We start from the raw sequence: 12,080 nt of genomic DNA on the forward strand, positions 1-12,080 counted from the left end.
ACAACTTTAATCTTTTCTGCATTCATCATGCTGCTGCTTATTGGTCCAGTTGTGAGGAATTTTGTTTTATGTTGAGGTGTCATCCATACTGAAGGCTATAGTCTTTGGTCTTCATCAGCGCTTCAAATCTTCTTCACTTTCAGCTAGCAAGATTGAGTCATCTGCATATCACATTAATTACTAACAGTAAGGCTTGTCAAAAAAAAAAAAAAAAGGACAGTCGTAAGTGTGGTCCTTCATAATTCAAATAAGTTGTAAGTGGGGGACTACCTGCACTCATGCTTTGAGGATAAGGATGGACAGATACTGCCATGGCCTCTCTCATCCCAGCACGGCTGGTGGGGAGAGCCCTGGGGCAGGGGGTGAGGCCAGGGCCTGTTCCCTAGACCTCAGCCCTGCCACAGTGAGTTGGGCCTCTCAGGGAGAAGGGTGTCTCTGCCTCCCAGACACCTGGCTGCCTGATCTCCCCATAGTGACCACTCAAATAAATGCTCACTAAAAACGGCAGCTAAAGTACTTCAAGCACTTGTCTCCACTGTTCCAAGCACTGGCCTAAGTGCTCTGAAGTTCAGTTTGGCCGGGCCTCACGATAACCCTTTGATCTAGGTATCTGAGAGGGTGATTAACTAGCCCAGGGCCACACAGTAGGCAAGTGTGGGAAGCAGGACTCAGTTCATAACTGAGCCCCAGGTGTTTCTCCCACCTGGGGCTCCTTCTGGATTTGTCCGTCTGTCCTCTTGTTACTGTTCCCTGCCATCCACCATCCATCACTGAACGAGTATTTGAGTGGTCACTATGTGTTAGGCTCTGTCCTTGGCTGAGGGCAGAGGTAGATGAATGAATTCCTGCACTTCTGAAGCTACATTCTTGTAAGGGAAACAGAAAATCAATTAATGAGGAAACACACCGTATAATGCCAGTAGAGATGAGGTTCAGGGGAAGGGGTAGGGAATGGAGGAGGTGCTGTTTTAAAGTAAGGTGGTGGTAGGGCCTCCCCGAGGAGCTGAGATCTAAATGGAGGGAGGGAAGGAGCGCAGGCAAACCTGGGGGAAGGACAAACAGCAGAGACCCTGCCGTGGCAATGAGCCTGCCGTTGAGTGTTGCTTGCACAGAGAGCAGGCTCTGGTGGTGTCATGAAGGGGAAGAGGCTGGGAGGTTGTCAGCAGTGGACATGCAGGCCTTGAGGGCTGGAGTGTGCAGCTGGGATTTCATTCTCTGTGGTGGGAAGCCCTAGGGTTTAGAATAGAGACACAATGCGCTTTGATTTACATTTTTAAAACACTGTATCAGCTGCTGTGCAAAAAGTTACAGGGGCAGGCAGGGAGACCAGTTAGAGAAAAGAGGTGGTTCCAACCAGGGTGGAGCAGTGACAGTTCAAACAGCGTTCAGAAATCCAGTTGACAGGACTTGCCGTGTATCTGGGGGCTTACTCAGCAGATGCCCAGAGTTTGGGGCTGAGGGATAAGGGTTTGGGCCAGAAGTGGGTTTGATCTTCCCAGGGCTGGGAACAGTCTCATTACTCCTGGAGCTCCCAAGGGACCTGGGGTGGGGGGGAGTTGTCCCCAACCTCTCTTTTTCTCAGGGGCTGCCGGGAGGCCATCAAAAGGATTGCCTATGAGTTTGTCGAGATGAAGGCCAAGGAGGGTGTGGTGTACGTGGAGGTACGCTACAGCCCACACCTGCTGGCCAACTCCAAAGTGAAGCCCATCCCCTGGAACCAGGCTGAGTGAGTGACTTCCTGGGAGAGGCTGTGCTGAGGGGGCAATGGTGACCCCACCCTGAGACTGGCAGGCATCCTTGCCCCAGGCAAGACTTTGGTCTGGCCTCTGATCTGGCCCAAGGCCTCAAAAGGATGGGGTTTAAGCCTACCGGGAGACATGGTTCTCATCCCTCTCCTTGGGTGTATGCTTTGGCCTTGAGTGAAAGCTTTGTGCCGCATCGTGCTTCCTGTCCTGTGGAGACCCTAGCTCTGGACACAGGCCTATACTCTAGGGATGTTAATCTGCTGCAGTGACTTTCAGGGCCCTGCTCTAACCCTGTAACTGGAATGGGGCTGACCCACTCCTGCCTCTTCCTGGACCCTCATGGGCTTCTAGCTGGTGTCACTCAACCCCCTTGTCTCCTTCTGAGCCATGATTCCAAATCCTGGGGGCAACTAGGAGATTGCTGGGACCCTAGAGGGAGAACACCCCAGGCCGGGGCTTAGCAGTGGTGCCCACCTGGGCCTGGAGGTGCCAGGGAGCTGGCAGGGGTGTGTACCAGGGCTCGGGCCATCTCTCTCCCTCCTCTCCCCTTCCTCCTCCTCCCCGTTCCTTCAGGTGTGTCCTTCAGGCCTTCCCCTTGCCTCAGGCCCTTCTCTCCCCACTCTCCATGCAGAGGGGATGTAACCCCAGATGAGGTGGTGGCCCTAGTGGGCCAGGGCCTGCAGGAAGGTGAACGAGACTTCGGGGTCAAGATCCGGTCCATCCTGTGCTGCATGCGCCACGAGCCCAGTGAGTACGCGCTCAATCTGCCTGCGCCACCTGCTGCCTCTGGCTCCAACCTGTTCCTCCCCGTGCCCTGCTCCCCCTGCCTTGTATATCCCTTTGAGCCCCTCAGTAGGCCCTTGGGGCTCCTGGGCCAGCTGAGAACTTCCCGGTGGCAGAAACCTTCCTCACCACCTAGGACCCAGGCCTTGAGAGTCATGTGGCCTGTAGGAGGCTCAGAACCAAAGGAGCCTACACAGTTAAAAATCAAAGGCAGGTTCTGACTGGCTCATAGTCTTTCCCTTAAGGCTCTCTAGGCCTGGCCTTGTCCAGTTTGGGCCACAGAACCTGTGCAAAGGTATCATGTCTGGGACGTCTTGAGACTGACACTCATCAGATCTCCAGCTTTCAGAGTAAGGCAGTCCCACTGTGTGACTAGGGCAAGTCACATCACCTCTCTGACCTCACTCACCCAGGGTCACAAAGACACGATCCTACCTACCTCATTCCTCCATTCTAAGGACAAAAGGGACAACCAAGCAAAGGGCTAATGCCAGCCTGCAGGGCCTGTCTCTCCAGTCCTTGCAGTGGTCTGTGTGGTACAGGGACCACTGTTTACCCCCATTTGACAGATGAGGAAACTACGAGTGGCAGAGAGGGAGGAAGCCTCTGGCCTCTCAGTCAGGAAGGCAGAAAGGCCAGATTTGAACCCAGAGCCGTCTGCTCCAAAGCTGGTGGTTTTTGTAAAAACATTTCATGGTAACTTTATTGGTCAAGAGTGCGTAATATGTTATCAATACATTTAGTAATCCTAGGGTGAGATTCCATCTAAATGTCAAACTGTGTTCTTTGCCCTCTTAACCATGGGCCTTCATGTCCTTACCTACTGAGTGGAGGTAAGCAGGACTGCTCAGAGGAGGAAGTGAGAGAGAGCTGTCCCTGGTCAATGAGTGAGCCCAGGCTTGATGTGTGGCCTTAGCAAAGCCAGCTCTGTCCCCTGAGGTGGCACGTAGTGTCCGTCTGAGGGGAGGGAACATGGAAGTTCTGGGCGGAGCCAGAGGCCTGTGGTTGGGGTGTGGCAGTCGGGGTTTGAAGCATCCTGGCCGGCCCTCTGTCTTGCCTTGGCCTTGGGATGGGTAGGGGTGAGAGTGAGCAGGGCTGAGGTGAGTAGAACGGTGCTTTCAACAGCTCTGGTGACAAGCCGCAGGGCATCTCACCGACAGACTGGTCCCCCGAGGTGGTGGAGTTATGTAAGAAGTACCGGCAGCAGGCTGTGGTGGCCATTGATCTGGCTGGAGATGAGACCATCAAAGGAAGCAGCCTCTTCGAGGGCCACTTGAAGGCCTATGAGGTGGGCCCTGTGGGGATAGGGTGTGTGGTGCCGGGTGATGATCTCTTCCCCACCCACAGTAGGGAAGGGCCACAGGACAGTGAGCGTGGGTCCTTCTGGGTTCCCAAGTGCAACACGACTGCTTTGCTGTGGGTAGGTGCCCTTGAACCAATTCCCATGTGACAGAGAACTGCCCCACAGGGTTTTCTAGGCTGTAATCTTTATGGAATCAGATCACCAGGTCTTTTTTTCTTGGAGTTGCTGGATGGGTTTGAACTGTCATCCTTTCTGAGGTTAAGCCAAGCACTTAACCATTGGGCCATGAGGGCTCTGAAATGGAGAGCTTGGTGTATAGAAAAGACCGCACTTGACGCTGGGAGCCTTGGTCTGAGGCTGATTCTGCCTGTGATTTGCTGTGTGACTTTGGGCAGGACTGTCACCTCTCTGTGTGCTCATCTAAGTGGTGACTGAGTTGGAGCAGATGTCTTCAAGTTCCCTTCAGCCTAATGCACTTCCTGGGGAAGGGGTGGCAGGCTAAGAGTGGGTTCTGAAGCTCCACTCCCAGGTTCAGAACTGGCTCACTTTGTAGCCACTTAACCTTGACCATGCTACTCAACTTCCCTGAGCCTCTGTAACTCCCCACCTCCCCACACACCAATAAAATGGAAACTGTAATTCTGTGATATGTATACTGTACTGATTTGTATACAGCTGTAATAGGTATACAAATCAGTACAGTGCCTGACACATAGTAACTATCTAATAAATGTTAGCTGCCTTTAAATAATGATTAAGAAAAAAGACCACACTTTCCTTTCTGTTCAACCCAACCCAGCCTGATCATGGGGGTGGTCCAAGCCTGCCAACACTCAGGCCAAGGGTAGTGAAGGCCGGGCCCGTGAGGCCTGCCCTCTGGGCTGCCATGACCTGGCTCTTACCCTTTCAGGAGGCTGTGAAGAGTGGTGTTCACCGGACTGTCCATGCTGGGGAGGTGGGCTCTGCTGAAGTGGTGAAGGAGGTGAGGGGGCTGCTGGCTGTGGGACCCTTCCTCCCCGCTTCCTCCCTGCTTCCTCCTGTCCCATGCTTGGCCTCCACACTGCTTCTCTATAGGCTGTGGACAGGCTCAAGACAGAGAGGCTGGGACACGGCTACCATACCCTGGAGGACGAGACCCTCTACAACAGGCTGCTGAAGGAAAACATGCATTTTGAGGTGAGGGGCCGGGGATCAGGGAGGAAATGCCTTAGCCGCCTTGCCAGAGGGCTGAGGTCCCAGCAGCTGAGGGAGTAGGCTGGGGGCGTTAAAGCCACTGGGCAGCAGAGACAAGGACTGATGGGTTCATGGGATTCTGTGCCCAGGAGGCTGGTGACGAGCATGGCAAGAATGGTGCAGTAGGTGGGGTGCCAATGGCATGGAGATCAGCATGCCCTGGAGCTGTCCATGCCAGCCACACCCACACTGCCTGCTCTTGCAGGTTTGTCCCTGGTCCAGCTACCTTACAGGCGCCTGGAACCCGGATACCCCGCATGCAGTTATTCGGTGAGGCCTGGTCCCCTGGGGCCACTTCAGTTTGGTACCAGGAAAGCCAAGGGTGGGAAGGAAATGCAGGGATGGACACCAGCTCACGCTGAGTCCCAGGAGGCATGAGCGTCCTTATCATACAGATGAGGACTCTGAAGCTCAGAGATGGGCATTAACTTGACCAAGGTCATCCAACTACTAAGTAATACAGCAGAGCTGGGGGCCTGTCACTCACTCAGCTGCAGCAGAGTGTCCCACTGTCCTGAAGGGAACATCCTCAGTCCCAGTTCTCCCATGCTGCCTTGCGGGCATCAGGAAGATGAGTTCCTCCTGCCACGTGTTCCATGCTCCTGGTACCTGAGCCCTGGAGCCTCCTGGTACCTCTGGGCATTCCCTCAGGACCATCTTAAAATCTTCCCCTCGAAGGTCTGCCTCACCCTACTGCACCCCCACCCAGCAATCTAACTAGGAGGCTCCTGCCCTCCTTCAGGCTGTCCTGTGACTAGAGCCCCCAGGAGGGCAAAGCTGCCATTCCTAGAGCCAGGAGGAGGACAGTGAGAACACGGGGAACCACTGCCAGGCCAAGGCTGGCGGGCCTGCCAGCTTCTGAGAAGGGAAGGAGCTTGGGCTCTGAAGTCCTGATTAGGAGGCGTCCTGAGAACTTGCAGGGGCCCTAACAGAATGTGGAATGTGAAGCACCTGTGGAATGTTCAAGTGGAGGTTATGGAGGCACAAGGGCTGGAGAAAGATGTGAGAATCCTCTGCAAAGAGATAGGAAGTCTCAAGACGTGATGGTCCCAAGAGATACGCAGAGCAAGAAGGCCTAGAAGCCAGGGGGACAGTGACACTTAAGGGACAGGCAGAAGACAGGTAGGAGGAAAATCAATCAAGTTTCATTTCTGAGACATCAAGAGAAGAGGTCTCAAGAGAAGTCAACAGTATTGAATGCTGCTCCATAGTCAAGTGAGAACTAGGAAAAGTCCATTGGCTTTAACAAGACTGTGGCAAGAGGTCTTGCCAAGAAGTGTCTATGGTGTCTTGGAATAGCCTGACCTCACTGGGCCTGAGGAATGCCTTGGGCAGGGCACATGGCAGACAACTCTCCTCAGAATGTTGGCACTGAATGGAAGGCTAGAGATGGTGGTAACTGGACGGGGACATTAGCTCTTCACCAGGCCCTGCTTCTGCATTTGCCTGGCTTTGCTGAGGCACTAAACTTATAGGAGCCCTGGTTCTGGCCTGGTAAGATGTGGGCTTGAGTCTTGGGTTGCTAGTTACAGAGCCTCGAACAAGTCACTTAAGTTCTCTGGCTTTGTAATGAGAATGAGATCCTCCATGTCTAAGCTTACCATGAGGCTCAAAGAAGGGCGGAAGTCAATGTGCATGGGTTGTTTGCAGGACAGTAAAAGGGGGTGCAGCTCCTCTCTCCCCTTCCTCCTTATCCAGGTTTAAAAATGACAAGGCTAACTACTCGCTCAACACAGATGACCCTCTCATCTTCAAGTCCAGCCTGGACACTGATTACCAGATGACCAAACAGGACATGGGCTTTACTGAAGAGGAGTTTAAGAGACTGGTGAGTCGCATGAGCTGTGTCAGCCTTGACTCTGGGTCCTGGAAGTTCTCCTTCCTTCCTGAGTGGCCTGATTGTCCTGTCCAGGGGCTGGGACCTCGGGCAATGAGGAGCCAGTTTGCTTGACAGTTGAAGGCAAGCCAAACCTAGAGTTAGACGTCTTCCAAAGAGGCCACATCAGGCTGACTTTCTAAGATCAGGTTTTTTATTCTGTTTGCGTCAAGTGCCCTCAAAGACTCTGGAAGCTGGTCACCCCCTCCCCGGAAAGATATGCCCAGCTGTAAAATGTTTCACATACATTTCAGGTCATCCATAGATCCCAGGTTGAGCCCTGAGCTTGGGGGTTGTGATACCCAAGTCTCTCCTTGCAGGAGTGTCTCTCTGGCCCTCTCACCTTGTCTCCCTAAAGGCTTCTCCAACTCTCTTCTCACATCTTTCTATTATGCTGTGAGTGCTGCACTAGGAACACAGAGCCTCATGGTCTCTGCACTGGCACTTGCTGCTGGGGACTGTGGACAAGCCCCTCTCCCTCTGAGTAATTCCTCATATTCAGTGAAGATGGATTCTCACTAGACTGTGAAGGTCTCCCTTCTATGCTCTCTGGTTCCATGTTGTTTGCCATGCTGGCCTTTCCAGAATATCAATGCAGCCAAGTCCAGCTTCCTCCCAGAGGATGAGAAGAAGGCGCTTGTGGACCTGCTGTATAAGGCCTATGGGATGACAGCTCCAGTCTCTGCAGGTGTGTTCCTGTCTGGGCTTCCGAGCATCACCCTGCCCTGCCTCCAGACTGGTTTCTTGTGGGACTCTAAGAAAGATGCTCTTCCTCTCTGGGGCAGCACCAATGATGCTCCAAGAGCCCCTAGGTGGCTTATATTCTGTACAATGCTGGCTTGAGGGACAGTCCAAGGGGATGACCTTCTGAAGCCTAGTCCTGAAGGTCTTGGCAGTCTGGTGAGGGCTCTGTGATGGCCTAAAGCCAGGGGCAGGGAGCTGGGCCCAGGTCCTGGCTATGTCCTCCTTCCTTCCTGTGTGGCCTTGGCAAGCCACTCCCTTGCTCCCACCCTCAATCTCCCCATGTGTACAAGGGGGTTCCTCTCTGGCCCTGATGTTCTGTGATTTTGACAAAGTCCTGGGTATGACAAATTGCCTAGTCTTTCTGCTTCTCTGCCCTGGTAAGCAGGGCTGCACTCCTGAAGACAGCATGGGTGTCTAGAGCCCTTGCCCTGTGGAGAGTCTTCACAACCATGTCACTGACACTCTTGCCTTTGTTCCTTGCAGGAAAACTGTGACCTCACTAGCACCTGAAGCTCCTGAAGTCCGTGTACCTGCTTCTGTACACACATATACCTCGGTGTGCCATACAGCTCTCCCTCTGATTATGCTTCTGGGCTGGGACCAGGGCCCTTGCTTATGGGCTTGGTTGAATCGGGAAACACTCCTCCTCTGATGATTTGTGCTGTGGATCTGGTGCTCAATAAAGATGCTGAAGTTTATTATTGTGGCCGACGTGCGGTGGTCTCGGTGGGGTGGGGGTCAGCCTGGTCAGCAGCAGGCCCCACCACGCCCAGTGGAGGCTCTGACTGGGAAGCTCTGAGCAGAGCTTCCCGTGCTGGGAGATCCAAAGGCCCCAGAACCTGCCCGCCGGCCGGAAGACACTTCTCTCGAAGGGCTGTCTGCTTCACTGTTCCCTGAACTCTTAGCCCCCTCCTACTCTGGGCTGTAGAGGAAAACCCTTCCTTCTGGGCTCCTGAAACAGGGCTGGGAAGAAGAAAGGTCGAGGCGGAAGGTGACACACGGCCACTGGGCCCAGGGCAGTGCTGGCCTGTGTGTGCCACCAGCATCTCCTCAGTGCTTTGCTCCACGGAAGCCTGGGCGAGCAGCCCCCACCAGTCACCAGTCACGGGCTTTGGAAGAACAAGGCTCAGGCCCTGCTGTGCTGTTTTTAAAGGAGAATAATCACAAGCCAGTCTCTCAAACCACCAGTATTTATTTCCTGGACACAAGGTGTCGCTTCTCGATAGACAGGGCAAGGAGGTGGTCCGATGGTTCTAAACACAAAATCCCTTCCCTGGAAGGAGATGTGCAAAGCTCCAGAAGGGAGCCTGGGGCTGCAGAGACGGCCGGTGGGTTTAGCTTAAAATGGCTTCCAAAAAAACTGATTGTCGGCTCCCTCCCTTTCTGCTGAAAAAAAGTTTAAGGTATTTAAAAAGTTTAAAAGTTTTTTCTTAAAAAAGGGGTAAGGTGGTCCTGACCCTGAAGGTTGGGGTTGGAGAGCAGGGGTTGGGGTTGGGACATGGTCCCTGCCCAGGCCGCCTGTGGGGGGTGGTGAGAGGAGCTCCCGGGTGGGCTGCTCACACTGGTGGGCGGGGCCCAACCCGAGTCCCAGCGCCAGCTGAATAAATAACATCCTGCGGTTACAGGATCTAGAGAGGTTACAGGATCTAGAGAGCGGGCCTGGCACCTGGAGGAGGTGAAGCCTGGGTGCGGGCAGGGGCCCTTCCTGGGGCAGGGCCTCTCAGTCTGGCCTGGGGGCTGGTGGGCAGGCTTGCCCAGGAAACGGGGCTCAGAATAGGCTGCTGGGCCAGTGCCGGGGCTCCCCTTTCTTGGAGGGACAGCAGGTCTCTTCCAGCTTCCTCGGGCAAGGTCGGACTCAGGATGAGGTGGTCCCATCGCTGCTCTCAGGCTGGGTGCTCGCCACCTTGTCTGGGGTGCTCGCCTCACCCTGTCCTTCTGGAGAGGAGAGAAAGAGGAGGTGTTTCCCCAGGCATATGGACACATGTGTAAAGCATGGGAGGAAGGCTGGCAGGGCCCAGCCAAACTGATGGTGGTGGGTCAGGACAGGAGCTAGACTGGGCTGCCAAAGAGAACTCTACCCTGGTCACACGCACATACCTGCACGGTCCCTAGTGTAATTGAAACTCAGAGGCAAGGAGGGTCTTCAATGGCTGCTAAAGCCTCGGGAGAGGAGGTTGAGGACCTGGAGGCTGGCAGAGGGAGAGGACAACTAAGTCCTAGCACCTGACGGGCTCAGTGAAGGATGCTGTTCTTCTCAGACAGACACTGGCATCGAACAAGACAAGCTCGGGTGGGGGGGGTGCCAGAGTGTGGCCTGCATCACGGGCTGGGGCTGCTGTACTGTGCCAAGTCCTGGAGGCCCTAGGGGAGGGCCTGTGGGTGCCAACAATGTGCATCCTGGGGTGGGGTGGAGGGGACAGGAGGGGGTCTGACACAGCACACTGCTGGCCACCAACCAACTCCAATCGACCAGAGACCCTGGTGGCAGGCAGGGGTAGGGTGAGGGGTAGCACCAGGCTTAGAGGGTGAAACGACTTGCCCAGTGAGTCAGGGCATGAGCCTAGGTCCCCCACGCCCAGGTTCTCTCCACCCCCACTGCGGGAGATGGGGTGCACAGCCCTGCCAGCCACTGGACCATGATCCCAGGCCTTCCAGTCTTGGAGCCCTCACCGGGCTGAGTGATTACTGGGCCATTTCCCACGGGATGCCCTCCACAGCCCTGGCCTGGGAGCAGAGCTCAGTCAGCGTTGTGTTCTTGTACTCTAGTGACCACCATGTGATGTCGCCAGCTGCCCCACCCTACAAGCTCACCCAGGGGCCGTGTGGTCAACCTTGGGCAGACCGGCGCCGTCGCCACCCTTGCTTTCTGCAGGCTCAGCCCTTCCCCCTTCCCAGGAGTGAGGATCAGCACCCTGCGCCAAGCTCCAGAGCTGCAGACCAGGCAGGCCCTTTTCCCTGTAACCCTGCAGCTAACCCTGGAGATGTGATGGGGTCATGATACAGACGAGGAAACAGGCTCAGTGAGGGGACTGGATTTGCCCAGATCAAGCAGGGGAGCCCTGTGTGCCACCAAAGCCAGTGGCCCCTCCATTAGATTTAACTTCTTCCAATAAACCACTCTCTCTATGGTTTACAGGCCTGTATCAACATCACTTCATTTGGTTCTCATGACAGTCTTAAGAAGTGGGGTTGGTGGTAGTGAGCGGTGCAGGCCAAACCTGGGCATCTGGAGCTAAAGCCTACACCTGCTTGACCCTCCCCACCTGCCCCTCAGGCTCCTGCCTGTTCTAGAATGGTACCTACAGCCAGGGCTCAGTCTCAGAGGGTCCTTCTGGCCCTCCAGGAGCCTGACAAACCAGATTGTGCTTTGGGCAAACTGTCTAGACTGTGATGCCCTATTTGGCCCTGAGTCTCCTGGCCCTGCAAGAAGGGACACTGTCTCTTTAAATTCCCCAGTCATCTCCACCCTGCCACTCGCTTGCTGTGGGGCCTTGCAAGTCATTGCATCTCTCATCTCTTGGAGCCTCTGCTTCCTGATCCCTAAGGTGAGCATGGCCCCTCCTCCAGGAGGCAATGGGTGGCACCTGAAGGGCACACACATGGTCTGCTACCACGTGGGCATGGCTCCGCCAAGGGTAACCCTCCTCCGTGCCAGCTACGGCTCTCGGCTCTCCCGACTCACGGAGAAGGTCCTTGAGCCCTTTCCTCTCCAAACAGCACCTGGGGCCTGTCTCCCAGCAGGATTAGCAAGTGTGTGATTCCAGGCAGCTGGCATTTCTTCCCTGCTGTCATGGGGTTAGCACTCATTCACAGGCACAGGAGGGGGATACTGTGCGCCCCTGTGCTCCCCGAATGAGAAACTCTGAGGTTGTGAAGTATTAACAAACATGACCAGGCCATAGGCCTAGGGGCAGGGGGTGGCAGGCCAGGCCTTCTGAGCAGGCTAAGGGTCCCCGCCCTCAGCCCTGGCTGGACATCAGGCCCCTGGCAAGCTTTATGCAAATATAGCCCCTGGGGCCCCATCCCAGGCCTGGTGGATCTGAGTCTCTGGGGAGACACCTGGAACTCTGCATGCCCATCCCCTCAGTGAGTTCCCTGGACTGAGCCAGGTCCAGATGTGCCCGTTGGACCTACTAATTGTGTGACTTCCTGCCAGCCTCCTCCACCTGCATGCCACCACTAGTGCTTCACTTCTTTGTGGTAAGTTCTGTTCTTTCTTCCAGTCCCCTGGTGGGCATATGTGATGCAGGACCCAGACATCTCAGGATTCTCAGACAGAGAAACGGGGTGCTAGAAGGGCCTGGGTACACAGAGAGTGGCTACAACTGCTTGAGGCAGTGGGAGGTAGAGACAAAGTTTCCCAGAGCTGATGACAAGGATACAGAAGCTGAGAGAG

The 12,080-nt window shown here is 55.0% G+C and overlaps 2 protein-coding genes across 2 annotated transcripts in view; one reads left to right on the forward strand and one right to left on the reverse strand.

The window, feature by feature from the left end:
- Positions 1 to 8,178, forward strand: part of ADA (adenosine deaminase) — a 26,571-nt gene extending 18,393 nt beyond the window's left edge. The window contains exons 4-12 of the mRNA XM_007938458.2: positions 1,583 to 1,726; positions 2,377 to 2,492; positions 3,689 to 3,816; positions 4,742 to 4,813; positions 4,906 to 5,007; positions 5,270 to 5,334; positions 6,763 to 6,892; positions 7,526 to 7,628; positions 8,168 to 8,178. Coding sequence (XP_007936649.1) covers positions 1,583 to 1,726; positions 2,377 to 2,492; positions 3,689 to 3,816; positions 4,742 to 4,813; positions 4,906 to 5,007; positions 5,270 to 5,334; positions 6,763 to 6,892; positions 7,526 to 7,628; positions 8,168 to 8,178 — 871 coding nt within the window. The remainder of the gene's footprint in view (positions 1 to 1,582; positions 1,727 to 2,376; positions 2,493 to 3,688; positions 3,817 to 4,741; positions 4,814 to 4,905; positions 5,008 to 5,269; positions 5,335 to 6,762; positions 6,893 to 7,525; positions 7,629 to 8,167) is intronic.
- Positions 8,179 to 9,539: 1,361 nt separating this feature from the next.
- PKIG (cAMP-dependent protein kinase inhibitor gamma) overlaps positions 9,540 to 12,080 on the reverse strand; it is a 4,720-nt gene continuing 2,179 nt past the window's right edge. Inside the window, exon 2 of the mRNA XM_007938400.2 lies at positions 9,540 to 9,619. Within this exon, the coding sequence (XP_007936591.1) occupies positions 9,540 to 9,619 (80 nt within the window). The remainder of the gene's footprint in view (positions 9,620 to 12,080) is intronic.

The sequence above is a fragment of the Orycteropus afer genome, unplaced genomic scaffold, assembly GCF_000298275.1.
Source record: "Orycteropus afer afer isolate SDZICR_OR568_19922 unplaced genomic scaffold, OryAfe1.0 scaffold00049, whole genome shotgun sequence".
Taxonomy (NCBI): domain Eukaryota; kingdom Metazoa; phylum Chordata; class Mammalia; order Tubulidentata; family Orycteropodidae; genus Orycteropus; species Orycteropus afer.